The 26,926-nt window shown below is 55.3% G+C and overlaps 3 protein-coding genes across 9 annotated transcripts; 1 reads left to right on the top strand and 2 right to left on the bottom strand.

The window, feature by feature from the left end:
* Nucleotides 1-994: 994 nt before the first annotated feature.
* AGAP2 (ArfGAP with GTPase domain, ankyrin repeat and PH domain 2) lies at nucleotides 995-16,886 on the bottom strand. 2 transcript variants are annotated; one of them, XM_060165737.1, is made up of 19 exons: nucleotides 11,849-13,019; nucleotides 10,117-10,175; nucleotides 9,380-9,467; nucleotides 9,110-9,195; nucleotides 8,815-8,962; nucleotides 7,641-7,775; nucleotides 7,202-7,311; nucleotides 6,616-6,774; nucleotides 6,368-6,454; nucleotides 6,180-6,284; nucleotides 5,580-5,742; nucleotides 5,277-5,396; nucleotides 4,434-4,562; nucleotides 3,458-3,517; nucleotides 3,076-3,224; nucleotides 2,884-2,974; nucleotides 2,545-2,767; nucleotides 2,161-2,416; nucleotides 995-1,981 (listed from the first exon to the last, which is right to left on the bottom strand). In XM_060165737.1, the coding sequence occupies exons 1-19, from the start codon at nucleotides 13,017-13,019 to the stop codon at nucleotides 1,739-1,741; spliced, it is 3,582 nt and encodes a 1,193-aa protein (XP_060021720.1). In that variant the 3' UTR covers nucleotides 995-1,738. The 2 variants fall into 2 exon arrangements, with proteins under 2 accessions (XP_060021720.1, XP_060021719.1); XM_060165736.1 differs by lacking the exons at nucleotides 3,458-3,517; nucleotides 11,849-13,019 and adding an exon at nucleotides 16,708-16,886.
* Nucleotides 16,887-19,300: 2,414 nt separating this feature from the next.
* TSPAN31 (tetraspanin 31) lies at nucleotides 19,301-22,256 on the top strand. Of its 3 annotated transcripts, none has more exons than XM_060165734.1 (6): nucleotides 19,301-19,503; nucleotides 20,049-20,177; nucleotides 20,492-20,572; nucleotides 20,872-21,003; nucleotides 21,322-21,435; nucleotides 21,536-22,256. In XM_060165734.1, the coding sequence occupies exons 1-6, from the start codon at nucleotides 19,441-19,443 to the stop codon at nucleotides 21,608-21,610; spliced, it is 594 nt and encodes a 197-aa protein (XP_060021717.1). In that variant the 5' UTR covers nucleotides 19,301-19,440; the 3' UTR covers nucleotides 21,611-22,256. The 3 variants fall into 3 exon arrangements, with proteins under 3 accessions (XP_060021717.1, XP_060021716.1, XP_060021718.1); XM_060165733.1 differs by having other exon boundaries at nucleotides 19,302-19,503; nucleotides 20,049-20,216; nucleotides 21,536-22,255; XM_060165735.1 differs by lacking the exon at nucleotides 20,049-20,177 and having other exon boundaries at nucleotides 19,302-19,503; nucleotides 21,536-22,255.
* CDK4 (cyclin dependent kinase 4) lies at nucleotides 22,257-25,258 on the bottom strand. 4 transcript variants are annotated; one of them, XM_060165730.1, is made up of 8 exons: nucleotides 25,022-25,258; nucleotides 24,341-24,635; nucleotides 24,042-24,177; nucleotides 23,759-23,926; nucleotides 23,485-23,594; nucleotides 23,176-23,226; nucleotides 22,900-23,035; nucleotides 22,257-22,666 (listed from the first exon to the last, which is right to left on the bottom strand). In XM_060165730.1, the coding sequence occupies exons 2-8, from the start codon at nucleotides 24,556-24,558 to the stop codon at nucleotides 22,574-22,576; spliced, it is 912 nt and encodes a 303-aa protein (XP_060021713.1). In that variant the 5' UTR covers nucleotides 24,559-24,635; nucleotides 25,022-25,258; the 3' UTR covers nucleotides 22,257-22,573. The 4 variants fall into 4 exon arrangements, with proteins under 4 accessions (XP_060021713.1, XP_060021711.1, XP_060021714.1 ...); XM_060165728.1 differs by having other exon boundaries at nucleotides 24,341-24,577; nucleotides 25,022-25,255; XM_060165731.1 differs by having other exon boundaries at nucleotides 24,341-24,475; nucleotides 25,022-25,244.
* Between the last annotated feature and the right edge of the window lie 1,668 nt (nucleotides 25,259-26,926).

The following is a 26,926-nucleotide window of genomic DNA, read 5'->3' as shown; positions in this document are numbered from 1 at the left end:
GTTCCTGCTCTTAACCAAAGCTACTCTATCTTCTCACCCCTCCAGCAGCCCCCCTCCCCTGTCCTCTTCTCTAAGCTCCACACCCCAACTCCTTCCCAAAACAGGAGTCATCTTGGGAGTCAGTGACTTCTCTGCTCCCTGGGTCCCCACTGTTGCCCTGACCTGCCCGTCTCCTTCCACTACATGAACCTGGAACTGTTGTACATGATGGAGCATCTGACCTACTGCCCCTGCGCCCTTGGATACTGCCCTGACACCAGCCCCAGCAGGAGGCACCCTCCCTGGCCCTCTCCCACCTCCAATTCCCCACCTTGACCAAGGCCATTCCCTGACCCAACTCTTCAAGAACAGACCAGCAGCTCACCCCCTAGACAAAATCACTTCCTCTTTAATTGCTGTTGAAGAAGATTCACACCACCTGCCTTGGAGGAGATGAGGGGCGGGTATTCCCCCCCTGCCCCCGCCCCTCTCCTCTCCCCAGTTACCTGGTCCTTTGCAAAATATTTTAGCCAGGAAAAAAAAAAATACCGGAAACCACTGACACAGACGGCCCAAGGGCTGGGTTGACTGAGGGAGGCGGGGCTGGGCCAGGTAAATTCACCCCAGCACCCCCTTTCCGGAGATGAGGCAGGGGGCCTGGAGACCCTCCCAGCCACCTCACATTCTCTTAACCCTGGCTGGGAGGGATCCTGGGGTTAAGGGCTGGGTCTGGAGCTGCTCCAGTGGAAGGGAGGGGCTGGACAGGAAGAACAGTGGGGGAGGGGTCCCATTGTAGGGGTGCCGCCTACCCCAGATCACCACGGGCGCTGCACAGTCACAGGTACGCAGTCACGGTCACAGACACTCACAACCCGAGAGCACCCCACCCCACCCCACCCTCTGCCCACCCTTGGCTTCCCCTACCCTGAAACGCCCTCCCCAAGCCCTGCCCGCCCCCGCCCCCTTGTTGGGGAACAAAGCAATAAATTACAAGGCCCCTCCCAAGTCCCCCTTAGCCCGCTCCTGCTCCATCCCTTCTCCCTCCCGAGATGGTAGTGAGGAGGGACCCAGGCTTTAGGCTCCCCCGACCCTCTAGCTTCCATCCATGGGTGGATGTGGGGGGAACGTCCTGATTTCCACTCCTCATGGTCCCTTTCACGGAAAGGGTTGGGGACCCCCTACCCCCATGGGCAGCAGGGGTCCTGCCCCTCGCTGCCCTTCCCCCTTCACTGGGCAGTGAGATTAGCATAGAAAGGGTAGGGTCCCCCTTATTGGCCTCAAGTCCCAGGGCTAGCCCTCCCACTTACTAACACCTCCCTGTGGCGTGACGTCGCCCCAGGAGCCAGCCTGGGTAAGTGCTCGCGCGCCGTGGGACTGTCGAGCACAGGCAGGACTGGGTCTTTTCCCCCACCCCTAGGGGGCGCGAGCGGGCACATCCAAACTGCCAGGAGCAGGGACCGCGACGGGGGCGTCCCCTGCCGCCAACACCCAGAGGGTAGACCCAGAGCAATCCGAGGGTGCAAACAGTGGAGAGGGGGCGTGTCAAGATGGGGTCTCCATGCCTCGTTGGGGAGAGGGAGGTGAGTTTGTGTCTTCTGGGAGGCGTGGGGGCTGTGCCCTCTTGGGGGGGGGTTAAGAAGCGCTCCCATGGGACGGGGTGCGGATTGGAGAGGTGAGTGGGTGCATCTGTCCAGCGGTCCACCCAGTGTGGTCGTGCCCGGCCCGTGGTGGGGTAGGGGGTGTCTCTCCGGCGGCGCAACTATACCAGCGCGACGGGGGCGTCGGCTCGGCCCACGCTGGCGGCGCTGCTCCGGCGACGGGGGCTGGGCGTGGCGGTAATGCTGGGGGTGGTGGCCGCGCTGGGGGTGGTGGCTGTGCTGCCGCCCTCACCCGGGCAGCCGTGCTGGAGGAGGATGTCGGCGCACAGCTGGCTGCCAGCCTGGCGGGCGTAGAACAGCGCCGTGCGGCCCTGCGCGTCGCGGGCGGACACGTCGGCGCCGTACTAAGGGGCGGAGACGGCCGCGTTACGGAGCGTCCCCGGGGCCAATCCCCGCCCGCCGGCTCCCCGGGATCGCCGAGCCCACTTCCAGGGTCCCTTTGGGGCCCTCGGGCTCTCCCGCGCCTGGCTGTTTGCCAGACGGAGCCCTCAGAGACCCCTTTACCATCTCCCCGCTCACGTACCCATAGCAGCAGTTGCGTGATGACGACGTGGGCGAGTTCGGCCGCCAGGTGAAGTGGAGAGCGAAGCTGCGGATCCTCTGGGCTGGTGTCGAGCGGCCCGTGTCGCGCATGGGCCAGAAGCAGGAGAACGGCGGCCACGTCCTGGGCCTGCACCGCGGCCCACAGCTGGCAGCCCAGCGGCTCCTCGGAAGTGCCCAGCGGCGCCAGGAACAGCAGCTGCTCGTACTTGGCGCGAATCCATGACTCACGCTCCTCCCTGCAGGACCAGGGATCAACGGGAAGGGCTCTAGGGACCCCGCGCCCAGGACCTCTGCTCCCTACCCAGGGGACCCTCTCGGGAGCCGCACACCCTAAGTCTCCCCTACCCCTCTCCTGCACGCGTACCGCGAAGAGTCCCGCGTGGGTTTGGCACGGCCCCGCGTGTCACTCTCCCACACGCGATTGGCCATGTCGTTGCCAATGGCTGTCAGCACCAGGGTCAGCTCCCGCGGCCAGTCGTCCAAGTCGAGCGAGCGAACGCGGGACAGGTGTGTGCCCAGGTTCCGGTGAATGCCAGAACACTCGATGCAGATGAGTGCGCCCAAGTTCAAGCTGGCCCACGTGGGGTCTGGGGACGGAATGCAGGGGTCAGCTCCTGGCCGAGCAGCACGGGAACCCCAGCATTCATCAATTCCAGCGAACCACACTCCCTCCCGCGTCCCTCCACTGCTCCCTTGCGCTCACTGGGGGCCCCGCAGTCCACGCAGATAGAGTTCCCCTTGGCGTTCCGGATCGCCTGGATGGCCACGGCTTCGCTTTGGCTATCTGTGCGCAGCTGCAGGAAGGGTTGGGGTTAGTACTGACTCTCCCTCTGAGCCCTTATCCGGACTCCTCAGACACTCACCTCTGCTCTCCGCCCGACACCCGACCCATTACCTTGACCTTGCTGCTCTCACAGCATTGCAGACTGGCTAGAATCTGACTTTCGATGGCCTGAACCCAGGCGTCCCGCTCCTCAAAACTGGCTGCCTCAAAGTGCCACGTCTGACCAGTGCTGGACACGATCAGGAACTCGAAGTTTTCCTCTGGGTGGGGGGATGGGATGGGGTCATGAGGGACAGAATTCCAACAGGAGCTGCCTTCCCCAAACCCTCTTCCTCCCTGATATCCATCCCAAGCCCCTGGGAGTGGGGCAGAGTCACTGGGGAAGCAGAGGGTGGGGGAGAGCAGGAAGCCCGAGCACATGCAGGGGAAGGCAGGAGCACCCCCGCCCCTCTGCACCCCAGCTGAGCGCCCCACCCAGCTCCCCGCTTGTTACCTGCTTTATAAATATTTCTTAAACTACCAAAGGATTTTAGTTTCCACATTTTGCGCTTGGCTGGTTTCCCGAAGCGAAGGAGATAGAGACAGAATGAAGAGCAGAAGAGAGAAAGAGACGAAGAAAGAAGAAAAAGAGGCAGATGGAGAGATGGAGAGAGAGATAGTGACAGACAGTTCCAGAGACAAAGCAGGACAGACAGATGGGGAGAGAAAGCAGAACTAAAGTCAGTGGCCCCGGAGCAGAGTAGAGCGGAAGCCAAGAGCCATGAGAGTAGGCAGATCTGGAACCCGGGTCTGAGCACCCGGCAGAGAGCAGGGGCGGTAGGGACTGGTTATCATGAGCGGTGAGGAGCCGGGTCTCTGGGAGGGGAAGGGATGGCCAGCATCTGAGTGAACACGGGGAAAGGGGACAGGAGTTCACAGGCCTGGGGTGAGGGGTCCCTGGGGTTCAGGGGGAGTCTCAAGGATCTGGGGGGAGTCGCTAGGGGCAGGAATGGGAATCATTGTAGTCAAAGGCTGTTGGGGGAGCTTGGCAATCACAGGATGTTATTGAGAACAGGAGCTGGGTGGTCAGAGCCCAGGAGCTGAGGAGTCGTGGGGGACATAGAGGTCAGGGGCTGAGTCCCTGGGGGTTGTGGGGCCTTCTGGGCGCAGGGGCTGGGGTGACAAGCAGAGTTGAGGGCAGCAACAGGAATGAGAGGGTCATTAGGAGGGGGGGCAGGAGCTGCAGACATGGGGGGTCACTGAGAACGGGCTGGGGACTATTGGGGTAAAAGGCATTGGCTGGGGAATGGGAGGAAGGACAGGGGCTGAGGGGCATCCATCCATTTTTCACTAAATAATGTGCAGAGTGGTAATCATAGTCAAGCACTCAGCTCAGGCACTTTTCCTCCTCCTGCAGGAGTGAGGTCAGGGATCTGGAGTTTAGGGGTGAGGGTGCAGGGTGGGAGTAGAACTGTCCGCCAGGGCCTCACCTTCAGCCTGCCCAGCCGAGCCTTCAGTTTTAGACGGTGTTGTCAACTTTTTCCTCCTCTGCTTCTTCACCATGGGAGAAGGAGGGGGTTCCCGACTCAGGGGGCTCAGGTCTCCAGATGGGGTACAGTCTTAGGGAGGGGGACACAGCTGCCTCAGCTGCCCCCTCCATAGATTTCCTGATTTCTCCATAGCCTGTCTCCCCTGAACTAGATTTGGCATTTTAGGGTCCCCCTCCTCACCAACCCTCTCTAGGAGGTCCCCCTTGGTCATTCCTGGGGAGGAGGGCAGATGAGTGGTTTAGAGTCAGACCTGTACTCAGATCCTGGCTCTGCCACTTACTGGCCTTGAGACCTTGAGCAAGTCACTTAATCTTCTGAGCCTCAGTTTCTTCATCCCTAAAATGGGGATAATAATCTTGACCCGACAAAGTTGTTGTGAGGACCATTTGTTACGATGTTACTCGCTATTTTTAAAAAATACGTATTTCCAAACATTCCAAACATTGATGGCTGGCTATGTGCTGCACAATGTTCTCAGTATAAGCCTCAAAGCAACTGTCTGAGGTAGAAACTATTATCTCCCTCTTACAGATGAGGAAACTGAGGTGTGGAGAGATCAAGTAACTTGCCCAAGTGGCAAGCCAGGATTCAAGTTCGAGTTCAGGCAGCTTAGCTCTAGAACCCAGTTGTGTTAGCCATTATGCTAAACATGCCTGGGCACCCAGTTGATGCTCAAGGTGTCCACTCACGCATTCAGCCTCCAAGCTCCCACCCCAGTTTCACTTCCCACTGCATCCCATCTGGATCTGGAAGACAGTGCAAGGAGGGTGAGTCCTCACTGACCGGTGCTGAGCGCTCGGGCCAAATTCCGGTCTGGCTTCAGCAGGTGCTTAGATGTCTGGTCTGGTGGTGGCTGCAGGGAACTGGGGCTGGGGCTCGGGCTTGGGGTAGGAGTGGTGGCTTCTGTCAGAAGGGGAAGAAGATGAATCCTCAGTGAGCTACTCAGTCTCTGGGCCCCACTCCTTACATGGTCCCTCTTCATCACCCACCTTCCCGCTTAACCAGTCCCACTCCCTTCTTCCCTACTACCCCTCCTTTTCCTAGCCCTGGCCCCTCTCCTGCCCCTTTGTCATCAGCCCCACTCACCAGGGCCTTCCCCCATCTGGACAGTGCTCATGTCCTTCACCAGCCCATTGATGCTGGCTGAGGGGCCAAAGGCAGAGATGGCCCGTGGCGGCCGCTTGCCGGGGACTTTGACTGTTGTTCGTAGCAAGTCCATCTCCTTGCCATGGGTACTGTGGATGTAATCCTGCAGCAGTATAGGGGTTGAGAGTATAGGGAAGGTTGGGGTCCTCAGTGGTGCTGGGAAGCAGCCAATAATATCGGCTAGAGAAGGGCTGGAGAGGGGGCTCTAGGAGCGGACTGGGTTGGGATGAGCTCTAGGGGATGAGCTCAACAGACCGGGCCCAGCACTGTCTCCTCCAGAAAGCATCCCCGAATGGCAGGCCAGGTGGAGGTCCTTCCTCCATTTTCTCCCACTGGACTGCAAGTCCTAGGGAGATGTATTCACATTTCCATCTCCTGCATGGGCATATGGTAGGTGCCTAACAGATGTTTGCTAAACTGAAAAGAATAGGACTAGTGCTTCCGAGAACCAATGTTGGTGTTTGTCAGAGGCACAGACTGGGAGACCTAGAAGTGCATCCAAGGCCAGCCGGTGTGGCCCAGCCAGTCTCTAGCACTTACATTAATGCTGGGATGGTAGAGTAGGAAGCCATTACTGGACAGGGTCACATATTTCTTCTTCCATTCTTTGTTCAAGGAGTTGCCACTTCGCTTTAGTAGGAAGCTCTGGAGAACAGAAAGAGGCATATGGGAGAAAACCAGTTAAGAGCACCTACCCCCAGCCTGCCCCCGGTCCCTGGGCCACCCACCTGTTTGATGGGGATGGCTCGCCCACTCCCCGTTGTCTCTCCCCGACTGTCCAAGCTCCGCTTCTCAGAGTCACTGCCCCGACGATTCTGGAATGGTTACTGGCATCAGTTAGAGGGTGGATAGAGGGATATGCTGACGGAAGGACAGGGAAGACAGATGAAGAAGGGCCCAACAGAGAGGTCTAGGGATGAGGGAAGATGGGCAGGTAACAGAGGACAGGATGATAGGAGGTTAGAATGTCCAATACCGCAAAAAGGCTGGTCCTGCGCTTGGCTGCCCGGTGCAGGGACCCTGGGGTGCTCAATCCAGCCACGGCAGCTGCCTCAGCTCGGAGCTCCCGGTGACCAACATTGGGTGAGGATGGGAGGGAAGAAGAGTAATCGCTAGTGTGGCCCCCGTTACTAGCCTGCAGGCAGATGGAGGGGTCAGAACAGTTGAGATGCCCCCCCCACCAAGCTACAGTTACATCTAGTTCTGAGGAATTTGAGATGTTCCTTCATCTCATCACCATTTATTTGTATTATCGTTAATAATAAAACTCCTCACTAGCATTGTCACAGTGCTTTAGGTTTTGCAGAGGCTGACTTCACAAGTATCATGCCATACAACGTTCCTGACAACCTTGGGACGTTTAGGTGAGTTGCTCAAGGACGCTGCAAAGGGTGTTTCAAGCCCGGTTGACTTCCAGTCCAACGCACTTTCTACAAATGGTATCACTGCCATTTCCATCTGCCCCCCGCAACCTCCTTGGGTTCTCTGTACCTGTCCTTGGATCACCAGCCCTTCCTCTGATTCCTACCGGCCCCTCTGTGGACCCTGAAACCCCAACTCACCTGCCCAGCTACAGGAGTGGAAGCAGCTGAGTGGCTGGGGGAGCTGGGCAGGGACTTGCAGGCAGCCAGAAGCTGTTGCTGTTTGCGCAAGGTCACCACCTTCTGGGCCACTGAGGGGAGGGGGAGGAGGAGGAATGAGCGGGGCAGACACCCAAGACCACCCTTCGTTGCCCAGCTTTGAGAACTCCCCAGGAGATAACATAGGTCCCAACTTCCTTGTCACTGTGGCCTTCATGCCACCTGTAGCCTAGCCAGCTCCTCCTGTCCAGAAGGACCTGTGGCTATGAAGCAAACCTTCTCTGACCTCCCTGGTCCCTCCTCCCTCCTATGCAGGTTAATTTCCTGTCACTCACAGAGAGAGGCCTGGATGTGTGACCTCCAAGAATATCCTAGTCCCCAGCTCCCTGATTCCCACATATGTGGGGATCGCCACACTCACCCTCTTGGAAGACCCGGTCCACGTTGAGCCCATAGGTCGCACAAGTCTCATAGTAGCTGCAGCGCTTCATATCGGCACACAGAGCCCTGGCACGAGCATCGCCCACAACCCGAGGGGAGGAAGCACTGATCCGGTCTAAGGGGACAAGAAAGGGGGAGGACTGGATGAGGGGGGCCCATCCCCACTCTGCTGCTTTCCTTTCTCTTGGGCTCTAGTCCTAGACTGGGACCACTAGGACAGGGTATGAGAGAATATCCCTCCTATGACCCAGGGCGATGGGAGCATGTAAGCCTTTTGTGAATGCCGAGCCCAGCTCACATGCCCCGCTGCAGCATGAGTAGGGTGGGTTAGCCCTGTGTGAGTGTCTTCAAAGAATACTCCAGAGGTGAACGGAATGTCCTGATAAGGTCTGAAATGGCCGAGACTCGTGAGTGACAGTCACCCAGCCTTGCAAATTCAATGAACCCTGAGCTGAGTGGGAGGACACCTGGCATATGAACCAGGAAGAGGTTGAATGTCCACGGATAACAGGTGGACTGTTCATCTGCAGCAAGAAAGCAGGAGGCAAGCGACAGGTGGAAGCAGCCACCTGCAAGATAGGCATCCAGACAGAAAGTCCTGCCGGCTTCATACAGGTGGGTACCGGAGAAGCTTTTCCTGGCTCGGCTGGAAAAGATGGCCTGGTGGCCCTCTCTGTGTTTTCTCCATCATTTCATTTGTGTCTTCTCTTTGTTTTTAGATAAGTTCCTTTGAAAAGTGTCAGCCTGACCCAGCTGTAGCAAGGGGAAGATGCAGAAGGCTTTCTAGCCACACTAGGGCCTGAGGTTTTCACTGTATTTACCATGGTGGTGGCATCAGGAAATGGCAGCATGAGAAACACAAGGTAGGCGACATCTCAGAGGAATGAGGACTGCCACTGTAGCTGTCCCTTCCATTCTGGAGAGTCCTCTTTTCTCTCTCAGACCTTGGTAAGTTTATGCTTGCTTTAATGACTCTCTTATTTGGGAGACCAGGCTCCTTCCAGAGGGTTACTGAAGTTATTTGGAGAGGAGGCTCCTTCCAGAGGGTTACTGGAGTCCAAGTAGCCATGTCCACACATTACCAAGCTCTCACCTATGCTGGGATACCCAGTAGGAACTCCCCTGAAAGCAGCACTTCCCCAGCCCCTCCTTACCTTGTGTCCCCACCAATGCCAGGGCCAGGCCTCCTCGTCCCTCCCCCCGAAGGGAGCTCAGCTGCCCATGAAGACGGCTCACGGCCTGGAAACTGTTCTCATCCTCCAGGCTGAAGACGAAGATCACAGCATCTGCCCAGCCTGAGAACTTGCGGAGCGTGAGGGAGCAAACGGATGGTCAGACAGGTCCACTCCTCTGGATGCTATTCCCAAGGAGACCTGGGAAACCAGAGCCCTCTCCTTTGGCTAGTGCTGACCCCAGCCCACCTGCCTACCCCATCATCTCATCCCTCACCTTGGTATCAGGTGCCCCAGCTTCCTCTCGGATCAACACCAGATGAGTCTGTCCATCCACTAACATTTCTTTCTTGTGCTGCTCACCTGTCCAGAAGAGTTGGATGTGGTAGGAGGTCAGAGGTCACAGTCACCAAACCTCCCCATTCTCCGTGTACTTTAGCTATTCTGGCCTCATTCTTCCCTCTGGTCTCCATACCTGCAGTCATTGATCACACTGCCTGGATCCCTGACCCCAATCCTTAGCTTACTATGGCTCCTGAGAACTCACTCTCTGTCTTCTCCAGCACCTGGTATGAACCGGTCAGGAATCGGTGGATGAGCGATGACTTCCCACTCCTGGCATCACCCAGCACACCCTGAGGACAAGGTTGTAGAACAGAGATTTCAGGAATTAAGAGGAAGGAGGATAATTGAGTCTGAACACTCCAGAGAACTCAAAGGGACTGGCAGTGTTAAATCATCCAAGCAGGGTCCTACAGGGCCTGGCTGACAGTCAGTCAGGAGACAGCATTTGGGAGGATCAGGCCATGCATGTGTAAGAAATGATCTCAAGCTGGAAGTGTACAACAAGCTGAAGAATGTCAACAACTCAGTACCTTTTTTTTTTTTTTTTTTTTTTTTTGCTGTTGTGTTGTTTAGGAAACATACTAGATGCCTGTCTGGTGGGGGGCATGTCACAGCTCTGGGCACTAGTTGGAAAATTTTACCCAATTCTAGGCAACAGAACATGAAGGGCTAGAAGGGAGATGTCAGAAATAAGAAGCCTGGAAGAGGACCATGGACAAGCAGGAAGAAGCGAGACTATAGAAGAAAAGGTTGTGCGGATGTATCAAGTCCTAGGAAGGTGCCATGAAGGTAGAATCTCAGGAGAACTGGAAAACTATTCCCCATTCTCACAGAGAGGGAAGGGAAGAGGTGAAGAAGAGAGAGTTGAGAGTTCAGTGGCGGGCGGGGTTGGGGGGGGGAGGTCAATCTTCATACAGACAAGGGGACGGGGTTACCTACCAGGCGCAGTTCAGGAATGGAGCGGCTCAAAGTCCATTCCTGGCTATTGACCACAGCTTCTGTAACGGAAAAGTTGTAAGAGGGGATGCTCCAGGCCAAGGAGGGCTCCCAAACCTCAGCTAGCCCTCCTCCTTTTGTAGCTGCCCAGCCTGGACTGGAGAGCTCTGTGGAAAGGCTAGGTTTGAGAGTGGTCCCCAGTCCTCCCATCCTAGCCACTCTCCCCACAGCTGTTGCTGCCGCTCAGTGGTTGCTTAGCAACGGAGCCAGCAAGACAAAAATACTTCGGTTGGCATCTCCCTTTAAGCACATCCCCAAACGTAGGTCCCTGCTCCAGACCGAGGGACCAAGGCTCTGACCGTGGCGGGTTCTTCCCTCTGGAAGGAGAAAAGGTGTCCTCTCCACCGGCCTGACAGATTCTCAGGGCAGATCTCAGGAAGAGGGGCTGGGACATAGAAGGGAGTGGGTCGTCCTCAATCTCCATTTCACAGGACAGAAACTGAGGTGAGGCTATCCTTCCCCCTTTTCAAGGTCAACGGCACGGTGGCCCTGACCCCTCCCCACAGCCCAAGAAATGGAGCTTGGATTTTTTCTATACCTCCCTCTCCCATACCCTTCCCACAAGCACCCTCCAAGAGAACGGTGGGGAAGGGCTCCACTCCCTGGCCGAGAGAAGCCACAGGCCTGGGGAGGGATGGGGGGCACGGGGGAGGGAAGGATGCTCCTTCCGCCCGCCGGGTCCAGCCCCCGCGCCTGACACTAGCCGGACGTTCCCGGGGCGCCGCAGCTGCGGCGGGAACTCTGGGATCCGGAGCCATCTGCTCCCACCCGCACCAGAGCCAAACCCCGGGGGCCGCCCGCGCTCTCGGACCCGCCTCCTCTCCCGGGAGTGTGAGCTGAACCAAGACGCCCTCGCCTCTCTCTTCCAGAAAATAAATAAATAAAGACACCCCCCTCCCCGCAAAAAGACACTACTTTCTCCGCACCCTCTCCCAAGTCTCCAGGGGTAAGAATTGCCTTTGCAGCAGTTCCACCCCCCTGAGTCACTCCTGGTCGGTCCCCTGCGGGTTTCAATGCTGCTAGGGGGCCGGGGTGGGCGGTGGGGGAAGTGAGGCTTCCTATCAGCCCCTCTCCCTTCACATTCAAGTATTTAGCATGTTCCAGCCCCCACGTACTCCCGTACTGCCCAATCGGCCTTCACTGCCTGGAAAGAAACCCACTGCCTCCCTGCTGCCTCACTAGCCTGCTCTCAGCCCAGGAAAAGACCTGTCCCTGGCGAGGAGCTGCCTGCAAGGTCACGCTCATGCCACCTACCCCAAGTGCTCAGGAGAAACTGAGGCTTCCTCATCCCTTTCACCTTCAGTGTTCCTCTGGGTAAGGCAAAGCCCAGTTTCCATCTCCCAGAGTCCAGCTGAGGCTGGAAGTGGGGTCTGGGGCTTCTCTGGGAGCAATTTCCTACAGCCACGCTGACCAAGGGCATTATTTTCCCAGAAAGCTCTGAGGCTTTCTGAGTCCCTCTGAAATCAAGTCTTCTCTCATGTCCCGCAATGCCTACTCACCCCTCTCCAGGACCTCTCATCCTTTGCCCCAGTCCTTGGCAGAGAATTGAGCCTGGTTCATCCACCCACCCAAGAAAGAAGCTTCTCTAAGTCAGTCCTGCACACCGCTCCCCCACCCCAAGCTGAGCATTTCAGGTGCCCTCCCCTCGCTGTTCTCAGGCCCTGGTCCTACTCACTAGGGGAAGCGCGGAGCTCTGCACCCAGCAGCTCCCTAGACCCGCTGCCAGAAGACAGGACCGGGGGTCCGGGAGGAGGTCCGGAGCCAGGAGGGCCCCCCGTGCTCTTGGTAAAGATGCCGCTGATAAACTTGAGCATCTTGCGATCTCGAGTGGATGCTCGGCCCCCCTCCCGGCCCCGTTTCAGCCCGGGAGCTGGAGGCTCCAGAGTGATTGGAGGTGCAGGCCCAGTGGGCAGCGCGGAGGCGGCGGTGACAGCAGCGGCTGGAGCCAGGGTTGCTGGGACGGTTAGTGGAGGAGGAGAGCCAGCAGGCGGTCCCGGGTGCAAGTCACTGTTGTCCAAGGTCTTACTTTTGCCTTTCCGAGGGGACAACTTCCCGCGGGCTCCGGGCCCAGCCCCGACCCCACCTGCGGTCGTGGCTGCCGCTCCCCCTCCCCCGGCGGCGGCGGCGGTGACAGCAGCAGCAGCGGCAGAAGCTCCAGTCCCGGTGCTGCTCTTTGACCCCTTGACCCTGGGCTTGCCCTCGCTTTCGGGCCATGACAGGCGGCTACCGGTGCCTTTGCCCCCGCCGGCTTTGGCGCCACTGGTGGTCACGGTCTTGCAAGGCTTGGGAGCCGGCGGAGGAGGCGCCACCTTGAGCCTCCGGCTGCCGGTGCCGGGGTGCGGGGAGGAAGAACCGGGGACGCCGCCGCCCGCCCGGCCTTCGGGTTCCGGACCTCCCCAGCTCGGGCTGCTGAGCAGGGGGCGCCGGGAGGAGGTGGGGGCGCCCCCGGGCTTAGGGTCGGGACTCAGCCCCCCGGAGAGTGGGGGCCCGGGAGGGGCGGCCCAGAGGGAGAGGCGGCGGCCGGGAGCCGGGGAGACGGGGCGGGCCGGACTGGCCGGAGCCGGGGACAGGGCGGGGGGCTCGGTGCCCCCGGCGCCCGCGCTGCTCGTGCTGATCCACAGCGCATCCTGCCGGTGGAAGAGACGCTCGTGCCGCTTCTTGCCCGGCTCCTCCGCGCCTCGGGGGCTACCAGGATCCCTGGTCTCGGTACCTCTGGTCCCCGGGGCACCAGCTGCGGCCGCAGACGGAGAAGGCGGCGGCGGAGGCACCGACTCGAGCTTGACCAGGGTCAGCGAGATGAGGTAGGTCGTTGTCCGGCGCTGAAGCGCGCCCGCGCCCCGGCTCATGGGGCCCCGAGACCCCCGAGCTGGGGAGGGGAGGGGACTCCCCCGGACTGCCTCAGGGGGGCCCGGCCATGGGGCCGCCCTGCTCGCTGCCCCCAGCCCCCGGACCCCGCTGAGCCCCCGGCCCGGCTCCGCTGTCGCCGCCGCCGCCGCCGCCTCCGCTTGCGCCCCCCTCCCATCACACGGGGCGCCCCCTCCCCATGCTCCCCGCCCTGCCCCCCCACCCCTTTGGAGCCCCGGGACCTTGGTGCTGCTCCAGGGAGGCGCGCCGGACCCCGCACCCCGGCCTGGGTGGCGGCGCTGAGACGGGCGGGGGAGGGCGGGGAGGACTGTAGAGGGGCAAAGAGGGGAGAGGGAGGAAAAGGGGGCAGAAAAGAGGAACCCGAGGCTAGGGAGAAGAACCGGTGCGGGGGAGGCGGCGGGGATGGGGACTCAAGGGGCAGAGGCCGCGGATGGGGGGTCGGAGAGGGGGTCTTAAGGAGGGTGGGAAGCTAATGGGGCTGGTCGTGCGGGGGATTCGCAGGGGCGCGGGGAGGATGCTGGGGATGGAGATACAGGCGCCGGCGGGGGAGGAAGGAGGGAAGCCGGAGGGGGTGGGCACCCACGGGTCTGGGGTCTAGGAGAGGAGGGGCGTGAGATCCGGGCGCAGGGTCTGGGGGGCTCGCCGGGGCTCGGCTTGGTCCGGATGCGCGCTGTGTCCGGGCGCTCCCCTCACAGTGAGGAGGAGGCGGCCCCCGGCCCCCCTCCCCACTCTATCTCCCCCCGCACCTTCTCTCCCCCAGCACGGCTGTCTGCGAAGGCGGTGCAAAATCCAGGACTGGATTTCCCTCCCAAATCCTGGGCTGGATTTCCTGGAACTTGGACTCACCTACTCCAACACTCCAGCACCCTCCCTTAGCACACCCCGGTCAGGGAGCGTTACTGTTGGGTATGACATTTAGGCGCGAGAGTAAAGATCGGTTTATGGGTGGACAATCCTCGGAGAAAACGGAGCAAATGCGGGTTCACTGCCAACTCTGGGGAAGCTGATGTGGGAAAGTGGGGAGCCCTGAAATCCCTTTCCCAGGACCCCTTGTTTCCCCCAGGTACTTGCACGAGTCCCCTTCCCCATGACCCAGCCCCCTCGCCCACCCCCACCCTCCATACGCGGTGCATTGACTGGGCCGTACTTGAGCCTAACTGTCCCAAAGTGAACTTGGAAAGTGTTCCCTGGGGATGGGGACAAACATGGAACTTAGCAGGGTGGGTGGAAGGAGGGGGTGCCTCAGGAGGGGAAAGATCTGAGGAGTCGAGGAACACAGGCCGAAAAGTGAGTCAAAAGACTCGAGCTCGGGGTGGAAGGAGAAGGAATACGTCTACAGACTGACACCACCCCCCATACCAAAATTCATCCGGTCTCCATAGCAACCGTAGCTCCAAGAGTGCCTCCGAAACAGCGGGGATAAGCAGAGAGGAGGATCGGTGTGCGTGGTGGGCGGGGGCGCCCACCAGGGGATTCGGGGTTAATGGAGGCGCCACCTTCACACCTGGCTACCCACGTGTGGGGTATTTAGCGCCCCGAATATAAAGACCGCCCTCAGTTGAGGCAGAGGGTACAGGCCTCTTCTGGGTTTCCATTCAATCTCCTGAGGTTTTCGGGGTGGGGCTTTTTTAGAAGGTTAAAGAGGAGACAGACAGCAAGAATGGAAAACGTCTGCTCTGTGTCCTCCACCCCTTTAGGGACCTTGGAGTTGAAGGCTTACTGTCCTCCAGCCCAGGGAGAAGGTTGAAGTGGGTAGGCCGATGGGGGACAGAGGCTGAGACCAGCAGTTGTGGGGCGGGCGTCGAGGGAGGCCTCCTCTCAGCCTTGGAGACCCCTCCCTGGGACTCGGGGAGTCTCAGCGCTCCCCTAATTTGGCGTCCCACCCTCCTGACGCAGCGGAGACTATAATAAGTGCTGCCGTGGGCGGCTCTCAGAGGCTGGAGCCAGCGGCATGCTCGGCCTGGTAGGGGGTAAGGTAGGGGGGCAGTACCAGGATGCTGGGTGCCCTTTCCCTCCGCGGACCTGTCCCGAGGTCAGCACCGCCCCCCAGAGCCCCCCTCCCACCGCAGCATCAGGATGACACCATCCCCAGAACAGAAGACCCTTCAGCAGCCTTTTCTGAAAGAGAAGGTGAAGATTTGCTGATTCTGGCTTAATTCTCCTTCCTTCCTTTGGTGGCCTCAGTTTTCCTTTAAGTTCAATGGGAACAGAATACTGACTCTTAGAGTGGAACAAAAATCACTTATGAAGAGTGGTCTTCTCAAAGAGTTCAGCCTCCACCCCTCCTCACTCCCTCCTCTCCAGAGCTAAACTGAGTTCCTCTACCTGACTAAACCTCTTTCCTCCCCCACCCTTTTCTTTTCCTACTGGGGTGGAGCTTGGAGTTCCTCCCTAGGAGGCCCCATGGGGCCACTCCCCCCTAGGTCTGCCTTTCCAACAGCTGTAGGGAAGGTATCAGCTATAGTTCTTGGCAAATGGTGGGGGATAGGAGGTGAGAGGGGCACTACTGGAAGAAAGGAAATGGGAAGGAAATCAGACTGTTCCCTTAGGAACCTGAACCAAACTGGTTCTTCCCCAAGTTATGCTCTGACGGCCTCTACTATCAGAGGGGTCTGGCAGGAGGTATCCTTGATGGAAAGAACAGTATCTTGCCCATCCCCCCACCCCAACCCCCAGGTAAGCAGCTAAGAATGGAGAGGCTGGAAGAGACCAGGATATGATGGAGGATGTGCTTCTCCCAGACACCTTTCATGAGCAAAGCAGCCGGCTTTTATTGGCTCTTTGCAGCTTCGGGGCAAATTAGATGACACCAGACCAGAGGTGACCTCCAGTTCCACCAGTTCCTTAGTGGTGGGGCCTTGTGGATAGAGAGAAGCTGTTCCTACCAGGGCCCCACCACAGGATTGAAGGCTGGGGTGGGCAGGAGGATGTGGCGGATGGTGTTGCCATAGCAGCACTTCCTCCCTGTGTTGTCATCACTTGCTCTAATGGCACTAAGGACGAAGGGCGGAAGGTGTGGGGGGGGGGGCAGACAGGAACGTGAGCACGGGGAGGAGAGGGGACCGAGGAGAGTCCTGGGAACTTCTTTGCACTTCGGCTGTGCAGAGCATGCTATGTGAGCGTTAGTGTATGTCTGGGAGCCTGAGATACTCTGCGTGGTGTATTTCAATCTGTTGTGGTGTGTGTGTGCGTGTGTGTGTATGTGTATGTATGTGTGTGTGTGTGTGTGTGTGTGTGTTCTCTCTACAGCTGGAGAACAAGAGGTCACTGATCCTTCATGGGTCCTGGGAATGACCACATTATCCAGTCCCAGAACCTCCTGCCCCAAACTGCTTCCTGCCCCGGACTCCCCAGGCAGGGTCCAAGTCTACCATGGGTCTGTCACGGCCTGTCTTCCCCATGCTCACCCACTTCTCCATTGTCAAGTTCAGCTCAGCAGTGACCTGTATTTTGATCCCCTGGGAGAAGGATCAGAGTTGGGGAAAGAGGAAGAATGATACCTCCCATGTCTTTTTCCATTCTTTCCAAATATATTCTTCCCCCAGAGTCCCAGCTCCATCTTGGGGACTAGAAAGTGGCTGATTGGGAAGTGCTGTATGATCCAGCAAGCCCTTATATGCCCCTGCTGGTCCCCAATACACCCAAGATGGGAGCTAATCCTTCTCTTACCTCGTATGCGGTCCACTGAGGTCTGAATGCTGTCCCGAAGTTCAGGGTCGCTCACCCTCTCTGCCAGCTTCCTGAGGCAGCTTAGAGCCTGCCTGGTCACCTCATGTCGTCTGACTTCTGCTCTCACTGCAGCTACAGCCAACTGCCTCTGGGCATTCATGTTGCCCAGATCTGTCTTGCTGGGCTAAAAGCAACCTCTGGCCCTGAAGCCCATGGCCCCACAGCCTCCAAACCCCAGAAGGCCTCTTCTGCTGCGCCCCAGAACTCCCCTCCCCTGCCTGCCCTTCCGTCTGTCGACTTCACTTCCTGACTGGTGAGTTTCAAACCCACAGCCTGGGTCGGCACTACCTCCTACACCACCCACCCCCTCTAGCGTTGGCCTATCAGCTCTGCCAGCTGGTCCCTGCTACGATTCCCCAGCCAGGTGGATGGAGAGACCTTAACAAGCATCCCAGGGCATCCTGCGGGAGGTGGCTAATTAAGATGGGTGTTGGTGCTGGGAGAATGTGGCACACCAGGTCCCAGGTGTAATCCCAAACTCTTGATGACCTACAGGTTTGTATTCAGTCTCAAACTCTTACAGGAATCCATACACACCCGGTCTGCCACCTTTAATGCCCTGCATTCCAGCTTACAGTTGTCCTCCCCACCTACTCCGCACATCCAAAGAGTTCAAATACTTACCTCTTGCAATGTAACCCTTCCTTAGTCGGCTTCCCCACTGCAACCACCTCCTGCTTTAAAGGGCCAAGTAGGTACAGGGAGAACAGGTTATGGAGGACAGTAACCTATAATCAGACAAAACCACAAGGCTCCATGTTCAATTAGTTTCATAATAATTAACTCATCTATAACACTTAATAGTTTACAACACACTTTCACACATATAGACTTCACGACAGGCCCAAGGGGTAGGATTTTTATCCCTATTCTGCAGAAAAGGAAACTGAAGCTCAGAGAGGCCAGTAAGAGGTGACACAAGGATACCGATCTAGGTCTTCTGATTGTAGTCCTGATACCCTTTTCACTACACCAGCCAACTAAGATGCTTGCCAACAAGTTCCCCTTATCCCTAATACCACTGTCTTGCCCTTGATTTAGGACCTGAGAGAGAAGAGGGTGGATGAGGAATTGAAGGACAGAATGAAGATGCAGGGGTGGGTAAGGGGGGAAATAGTGGATAGTTTGATGTAATCATTTTGTTTCAGGACTCAAACCTTTCTGGCCCTGCCAAATGCCTCTTCTCCTGCGTATCTAACTGATACTAATTCGTGAAGGATAACGGATTTTAATATATTAATGTGTAGCTGGAGAGGAGAATTAGGGTTAGGATTACCCACGGGCAACTGTAAAATAGTCTGAACAATAATAACTAACAATGAGTGTTTACTATGTGCCGGGTACTGTTCTAAGCATTCTATATACATATATTAACTCATTCAATTTTCACAACAACCCAAGAGGTAGGTGTATTGTTATTTATCCCCATTTTACAGATGAGGAAACGGGCACAGGCCAAAGCTTAAGTAACTGGCCAAGGTTACACAGCTAGTAAGTGGCAAAGTTGGAACCCATGCAGTCTGACTCTAGCGGTAAGATGATGCCACTTACGCAGTCATAGTATCTAAGTACGCACAAATGTAAATCATTCTGTGGGTTTGAAGGGAGGTTTTTCATTTGTGTTCCTACTATGACTGCCTCTTTGTCTTGGGGGAAAGAGGAACTATGCCCTTTCCCATCCCCACGAAGAAGGCCGTGTGTCAAAGCACTTATTTAATAATAAACAAATATTGATCAACCACTATGGCCGCGCCTAGTGAAAATGTGGACTCCTCCTTCCCCTCATATTTATGCATATTCCAGACCCCTCCCTTTGTCTTGTTTTTTTTTTTTTACGCGCCCAGGATCAGGCATGTACTCTGAAGACTCCAGCACACTCATGTCTGTACCTGTGGCTTTGTCACATACAGGAATGCGCCGGCCCGAGGATGCTGTTTTTCATATTGAATGTCTAGCATGTTCACACATCCCGTTAGGAGGGGATATGGAACAGACCATGTGTACCAGTGGACGCACTTGCAAACATGTATTTGCTAGGTGTCGCTGTGCCCAACCCGGGGCCTCTGTAGCCGGGGTAAATAGCTCAATATTTTGCTTCTCTGGGTGTTCCAGCGTGTGACGCAATAGCAGCGAACGAGGGCGTCATCATGAAGTCACTGCAGGAGAAGGGGAAAGGGGCGGGAGAGCACTCCCTTGAGGGGAGGAGCCTTTTCACCCGGCCCTCGAAGCGGCACCCTCTCTCTTCACCGGCACCTTCTCTCTCTTCACCGGAGTTTCTCTAGAGCCTCCTCCCTCGGATAAGACCTCTTCCAGCTGCCACCACAGAAAGCTCTGTTTTCAATCCGGGGTTTTGAAGTTTAGGCTCTGGTCACTTTGAGAATCTCTGGAAGCCCTGCCCCCAGTTTTAAGTTTCATCCAATAAAGAACCTAAAGGAGGGGCCGGCAGGCGGTTCAGTGACGCAATGCAGATTGATTGGCATTCAGGCCATCGACGTCCTGGATTAGCCCCGAATTTCGCCAATGCAAAGGCAGGGGTGGGACGGTGCAGGCGCAGAGGATTGGGTTTGGCTGGACTCGATTTAAAGAGACAGAAGCTGTCGGGGTCCAAGAAGACGGTACCCACGACCCTCCCCCCAAGTCCTTGGGACCACTTGGGTCCCCAAAGCTGGGGAGATGGTTTGCGGAGGCTTTGCCTGCTCCAAGAATGCGCTGTGCGCGCTCAACGTAGTCTACATGGTGAGGTTTTGGAGGTGGGGGAAGCTTCAGGGCGGAAAAGCGAGCAGGGAGAATCTCTAGGGTACTTCCGATGGGGAGAGGGGTGTACTGGGGGATTCCGGGAAGATTCCCGGGAACTTCCGGCGAAGAGGGAATTCCTGGGGACTTCCGTGGGATGAGGGGAGACTTCCGGTGACCAGAGGGTTTGTCTGGGGGTGGGGGTAATGAACTGAAGGCTGTGGGCTTAAAGGCCCAGCCCTCCCTCTTGTGAACTTAAGTTTCTCCCAAATAGAAGTGATGGATGAAGCTAAACGTTCCATTTTACATTCATAGACTCTACTATCCCTGCCACCTCCCACCCCTATCCCAGCCGTTCTGACCTCTGATGGGAGGAACGCCCAGGGATGCTCCCAGCCCTGATAGTAGCACCTCCTCTCCTTCATTCACACAAAACTCAGTTCTTTTTTGTCCAACCCCCGGGCCCCGCTCCCCCCTCCCCGGCCATGGCCTTTGGCTGTGGTGCACACTAGAATTCTTTTGAGATGTACCTGCTCTGTTTCCCATAGCTGGTAGGCTTGTTGCTCATTGGAGTGGCTGCTTGGGCTAGGGGCCTGGGTCTGGTGTCCAGCATCCACATCATCGGAGGAGTCATCGTTGTGGGAGTCTTCCTTCTTCTCATCGCGGTGGCTGGACTGGTGGGTGCTGTCAACCACCACCAAGTACTGCTGTTCTTTGTATCCTGACCTGAAGTGATGGGGGCACTGGGGCTCGTGGGAGGGCCGAGTCAGCTAGGAAGTTAGTGACAAGGGTAGGAGACCTCAGGGATCTTGGGGATATGCCTCCTTGCCCTCCCTTATACCATACTCTATGAAACAGAAGCTGATGATTTTATTGTTTTCAACTGACATAATTTTATAAGTCCTATGACTAGATCAGATGGTTATTATAGGTGGAACATAAAAGAATCTAGAACTTTTTTTTTTTTTTTTTCCATAACTCTTCCTCTCAGTACATGATCATCCTTGGTTTGGTCTTCATCTTCCAGTTTGGAATCTCTTGCTCATGTCTGGCTATTAACCTAAGCAAACAGGTAAGAGGGTGCCCTTTCAGGTACTTGATTTTTTTCCGCCTCTAACCTCTAACTCTACTCTCAGTCTGGCCCCAAAGGTCATTCTTAGGTCCACTACTTCCAGAATCTGGGGCCATTTGCTTCCTCTGGGATGTCTGGCTGATTGTCCATGAGGATGATCCAGAGGAAGTAGATAGTTATCATTGTGTCTGCACCTTTGCTTCTGAAGGATGTTAACTCCCTTTACTCGAACTGGGATCAGGATGTAGGGGGTTCTTAAGGTTAGCAGCAAGTAATTTTCTTCTGCCTGTACCCTCCAGACAGATGTCATCAATGCTTCCTGGTGGGTCATGAGCAACAAGACCCGGGATGAACTGGAAAGAAGTTTTGATTGCTGTGGGCTGTTCAACCTCACAACCCTGGACCAACAAGATTTTGCTTTCTGCACTGCAGTGAGTTGGTGTGGGAAAGCGTGCAGGGTGCCAGGGCGGGAATGGACTGACACTGGGCAAGGCCAATGCCCAAATTGGCAGATTTGAGTTTGAACGTGATTGCCTCTCTCTAGTAGCTCACTTGTACTGGGGCTGTGTGCTGGTGGGAGTGGTGGGGTGGATACAGAGACTAGAGAATTAGCCAAGTGAGATTCCAGTCTGTAGGGTACTGATCAGGAACTGGAAGATAGTTTCTAGGGTCATTCACCATAGATATTAGGATAGAGCACTGTAACGATTCTGCATCCTCAGACACACATACATGTGTTTTATCCTCAGATCTGCAAGAGCCGGAGCCCCACGTGCCAGATGTGTGGAGAAAAGTTTCTTAAGCATTCCGACGAAGCCCTGAAAATCCTGGGGGGCGTTGGGCTCTTCTTTAGCTTTACAGAGGTAACATTCTCTAGTTCCCTTATGTCCTTTCTCTGCATCTCTAAGGTTTAGCCCCAGAGATTCAGAAATGGTGCTTATCTCTTTCCCTTTGCTTCTACAGATCCTTGGTATGTGGCTAGCAATGAGATTTCGGAATCAGAAGGATCCTCGAGCCAACCCCAGTGCCTTTCTATGAGACTTTGGATCCTTCTGACTTCTCTCCTGCTGTCTGCTTTCCCTAAGCTTTTTCTTCCTCCCTTAGGGAAAACCTGGGGTCTACAGCCCTTTTTGTTTGAGAAAAAGGAAAGGCCCTTTGCCATGCTCCCTAAAGATAACTGAATAGCTAGGCTTTATGCCTTGGCATCTTTTGTTGGGAGTAAGATTATAAGGAATAAAGAAAAACCTTCCTTCCTCTCTCCCTGAGTGAATATGGGAAGCTCCTGGCAGTGCATGAAATGGGATGGGGATTGGAGTCATTCTTGGCTGTTTCCCCTCTTCTCCCTTCCACATACTAGACCATCTCAACACATCTTTGCTCCAAGAGTAAATCAGGGACAGATCCAGAGAGAAAACCAAGCACTCTTGTAATAAGCAGGACTCGGTTTGGGGAAGTTCAGTGAATATAAAAATAAAAACCATTTAAACTCCATAATCAAAGAAGCAACGTAAGTGCCTTTTCTTCTCTTTAGTTAGTTGAGGGGCTCCACTGACTATGTAGGCCCTGTGACCTAAGGAGAATGTGCGGGGAAGTTCCATCTTCCAAATGGTTTTTTCAAATCCCCAAACGGCAAAGCCAACCAGAGAAAGAAACATTAAAAAAAAAAAAAAAAAAAAAGACCAGATTTCTTTGTTTTGTTGTTTTTCCTGTATAAAAAAGGATCCCAATATCAAGGTATAGGGAAGGGGAAGAACAAGGGACATACCCCTTGGCGTAAGGACACAGAGGGGGCAAGAGGAGGATAAGCCTCAAAAGGAGGGGTGGGAGGGGAATGTCATTAAGGCAGCAAAATATTCTCTATAAAAAGTTGGAGTCGTCTCCATAGCCTCAGAGATGAAGGCAGAGGATCACCTTCTTAGTGGGGGGCTCTCCACTCAAATGTTCAAAGGAAGGGAAATGTTGGCTTCTCTTCTCTCGGTTCTGCTGCAACCATTCCATGGCTCACTCTGGGTTACCTTCTGCCTTATGTAGATAGGAGTGCTGCAGGGCTCGGAAGGCAGAGATCCGCTTGTGTGGGTTAAAAGTCAGCATCTCCTGAGAAGGGAGGCAAAGGTCAGAAAACCATGAAAAAAGACTTCCGCTCACCCCCAACAATACCAGGGATGAGCTATTTTCTATATCCCTCTTTGTGGACAGCCATTCAAAGCAGCAATAAAAACTAGCCCATCCACCAACAAGTCTCAGTAACCACCATGTGTTTGGGTCCCTTTTATCCTGCTCCATTTTCCACCCCAATCTCACCCTATGCCCACACCCAAGCCCAGTACCAGCAGCAGCTGTGCTCCAGACTCTTCCATCTCAGGTACCACCGACTGCACGGGGCGGGGCCCTCTAGGGGAAAAGGCTCCTCGGGGTAGAGACACATCTCGGGGCCAGTCATCCTCTGGGGGCAGTCCGATCAGGCTATGGGGAACAGGAGAATTCTGGTCAGGAGGGCCCTTCTCCAGCCCCCATCTCCAGGGGCAGAGCCAGTTGCCATTCAGGGCTCAGCAGAAAGAGAAGGACTCAGAATGGAAAACTCTTCCCCTCTGCAGGTCACTTACTCAAAGATTTTGCCTAACTGGTCAGCTTCAGAGTTTCCACAGAAGAGAGGCCTAAGGTGAAAAGAGACATTCATTTAGGTAGCAGTCATTTTCAAAGATACGGTAGTAGAACGACTACTGCTTAGTGGCTCAAAACATAGGGTAAGAAGAATAAAGGGTTACGAAATTCCTAATCCCACGACATTTCAGACCTGCTGGTTACGGACAAGGTGGCCAGAATTCAAGTGGAAGAGTGGGCAGGGGATGGATGTGGTTTACGAATATGAGATTTGGGAAATTCAAGATGTTCAGGATACTTGGGCCCCATACTTTCGACGAAACATCTCTGCAAAGATACAGCCAACACTCCACATGTCCACAGGTGTTGCGTATGTAGACTGCAAAAGAACTTCTGGAGCACGGTACCAGAGTGTAACAACCTAACGGGAATAAGAAGAGTGGATGAGGGCCCTACGAATTACCCCGAAGCACAACTGCTTCACTAAAGTCAAGGATGTGACAAACACATGCCTTCTCAACTGCTATGGGCAATCACTCTCCTCCCCCAGCCAGAACCCATTTTGGCTGCCATCATTCTACTGACCACAGGTGTAAGTGCCATCTGGTAGCTGTAGATTCTGGCCAGGCCGAAGTCGGCCAGCTTGACTGTCCCACCACTCGTCACCAGAATGTTCTCTGGTTTCAGGTCTCGATGAACGATGCAGTTGGCATGAAGGAAATCTAGGCCTCTTAGAAACTGGCGCATCAGATCCTGGTTTGGAAGGGGGAGGTACAGAGAAACTGAACTAGGCACCATACCTGAAATCACAACAGATGCTACTACAAAGGTCCCAATCTACCTCTCAGTGTCTGCCCACCTTACTCACCTTGATGGTCTCCACTGGCAAGCCTGGCGGGGGTGCCTTGTCCAGATATGTCCTTAGGTCTTGGTCCACATGCTCAAACACCAGGGTCACTTTGGTCTCCCGGTCAGTTCGGGCTGTGGCACAGACGTCCATCAGCCTGTCCGGAACAAATGGTAACTCACTGTGCAATCATCTTTGACCCAACATGGCCTCCTCTATTCCCTCAGGGTCCCCACTTCTCTCCTGACCACCACTCCACACCTATAGGTTAGGTTGTCTTTTCCCTTTTACTACCCACTCCCAACCCTCCATCTTCTCACCGCACAACATTGGGATGCTCAAAAGCCTCCAGCCGCCGCAGTAAAGCCACCTCACGGACTGTGCTGATGGGCAGGCCCCCTCCAGCACCTCCTCCATTGGGGACTCTTACGCTCTTGAGGGCCACAAAGTGGCCACTGTGGGGATCACGGGCCTTATACACCGTCCCATAGGCACCAACACCAATCTCAGCCACTGGCTCATATCGAGGGGTAGCCATTCTCAGACCAGAGGAGACCCTACAATCACAGAGACTCCTACCACCGAAATTCCTTCCACAGTTCGGATGGTATGAGCCTGCAGCAACAAAGTGACTCCCACAAAAGACATCACAAAGACAACACCAACAGCATCCCGTCCCTTTCCCAAACTTTCATGATGCCGACTCCCAGGTAACACAACGACCCTAACCCCAACCCCTCCAGCCGCGTGAGCTCCTAGAATAAAAAAATGCATTTTCCTTTGGGGCGATCGAACCCCGCACAAGGGAAATGCCACACGACACACTCCCTACATCGAAGACCCTACACCCAGTCCCTGAAATTGCACCTTCCTACGGCCACAAAGGAACATATCACACCCTGCCCCACTTCCCGCCCTCGAGCGACCCTTCCATAACCAACCCGCGTAGGAAGCCGTGGAGGGCGAGTATGGTCTCCATTCCTGGAAAGGGCTACACTTACCTCACCCCGTGTCTGGAGCTGCGGGGGCGGCCCGTTATCGGGGCCCCGGAGCCGGTTCCTGCCGCGCCATACACTCGAGCTCGGTTCGGGGCAGCTGGACGCTACGGGCCCGACCATAGACACAGGCCACAGGCTAGAGCGGCCCCCTTTACCCCCACCCTCACCATGTGACCAGCTGCCAAAGAGGCGCGCGGAAATCGAGGGGGCGGGGAGAACGCCGGACGTTCGGAGCACGTGACCATACTACTCAGGCGCAGAGGGGCAGCCGGGAGCGGCTTTGAACGGGAAGGGGGCGGGGAGGGGAAAGGGGCGGAGGGGCGATGGCAACCACGTGATCTGTTGCTATCACACGTGACCGCTTGACATTGCTTGGAGAAGCAGAGGTGTGGTTACGCAGCAGGGCACGTGACTGGCTGCCGTAACTCTGGATCGGGGCTGGGGCGGGAGAAGAGAGAGGGTGGAGTCCAACGCGATGCCATGGCAACCTGGGCCACCCAGGATTCCCAACACTGGGCTGGAAGCCGAGCCTGAGTGCATCTCCAGTCTCACTACCCGTCTCTCACTCTCTCTCCTTGTGGGGAGGTGGGTCGGGGGACGGGAGGTGGTGCTGTCGTCTTTCTGCTCCACCGCTATCGGAAAAACATATTCTCATTTGTGTCTTTGTTTCACTCATTCAACAAATTTTTACTGAGTCCTGCTTCCTGTATTTATGTGGGGGTTTTGTTTGTGTCCTTTAAACTAGTGATAAGGCTATCTGTAAAGATATAGCCACATATTTTATATGTGGTCATATAAAATAGGGAGTAGACAGTACCCATATGAGGGCGAAACTAGGGTTAAAGGATTGATGGAAGGAAGATTAATACAGTAATCCAACAGGAAGAGTGGCAAGGTAATACCCTTCCCTCTTCTCAACTTTCACCTTTTCCTGGGAGTGTTAAGGCAGAGACCAGATACCTTCTGGCAGAGAAGTTATTGATGAGCTGGAAACAGGAATACTTGACCTTTAAGGTTCTTTTCTGCAGTAAGATGCTATGACATATGTGTGTATGTGTATATATATGTGTATGATACTATATACAGCACATATAGATGGATAGATATAGGAGTGAGCATGTGCAAGGAAGTTACCACCACGCTGCATGAAAATGACTCTGCCCTTCTGCAAAACCTTGTGATTCCTTATATGGGGTCATTGTGTGTCCCTTTTTTCCCCTATCGCAAGCTTTCTTAGCCCTTGCCCCTCCTCAGAACAGACTTTTCCCAAATAGCCTCTGTTCACAGACATCTAGGTAGACAACAGGCAAGTTTCTCTGACTTCCCTTGTCTTACCGGCTCCAACTTCTTTATCTCCCAACCCTTTGGGTGAATGGGAATAAGGGAAGGAAGGAATCAGTGTCTCATTTATGATAAACTGTCTAAAATCTGAAACCATTCTATTACTCTATTTGCTCTCCTTGTGCCCTAACTTCTATTCTCCTTAACCATCTGCCTGAGGATGTAAGAGTTCAGGCTTGAGATTAATATAAACCATGCTCCAGGGCAAAATGGAAGACATGTCAGTATAGATTCCCCCTCTTTGCATTCTGCTGGTTGTAGTTCTGGGCCCTTGCTGGCAAAGGCAACTAGGACACTAGTAAGAAAAATCTCAAGGTCCTAACTGGCTAAGGGGCTTGTGAGGAGTATGTTTCATTGGCTATTTTGCTAGGATTGGTTGGTTTGTAAACCTTCTGGAAGGCTAAGTGTCTCTGAGTGTGTCAAACTTCCATCCTACACCAGCAGGGTCCACTTTAGCCTCACCCTCCACTCACTGTTTTTAAAATAGAAGTCATCCTCTATGTTGACTTGGGTTCCAGCCCCTTTTTCTGATTCATTCATCCACCATCCAAAATATTTGAATGCTTC

This window comes from Lagenorhynchus albirostris, chromosome 11 (assembly GCF_949774975.1).
Source record: "Lagenorhynchus albirostris chromosome 11, mLagAlb1.1, whole genome shotgun sequence".
In the NCBI taxonomy this organism is placed as follows: Eukaryota; Metazoa; Chordata; class Mammalia; order Artiodactyla; family Delphinidae; genus Lagenorhynchus; species Lagenorhynchus albirostris.
The sequence above is the reverse complement of the archived record's forward strand: the minus strand, read 5'-3'. Positions and strand labels throughout refer to the sequence as shown.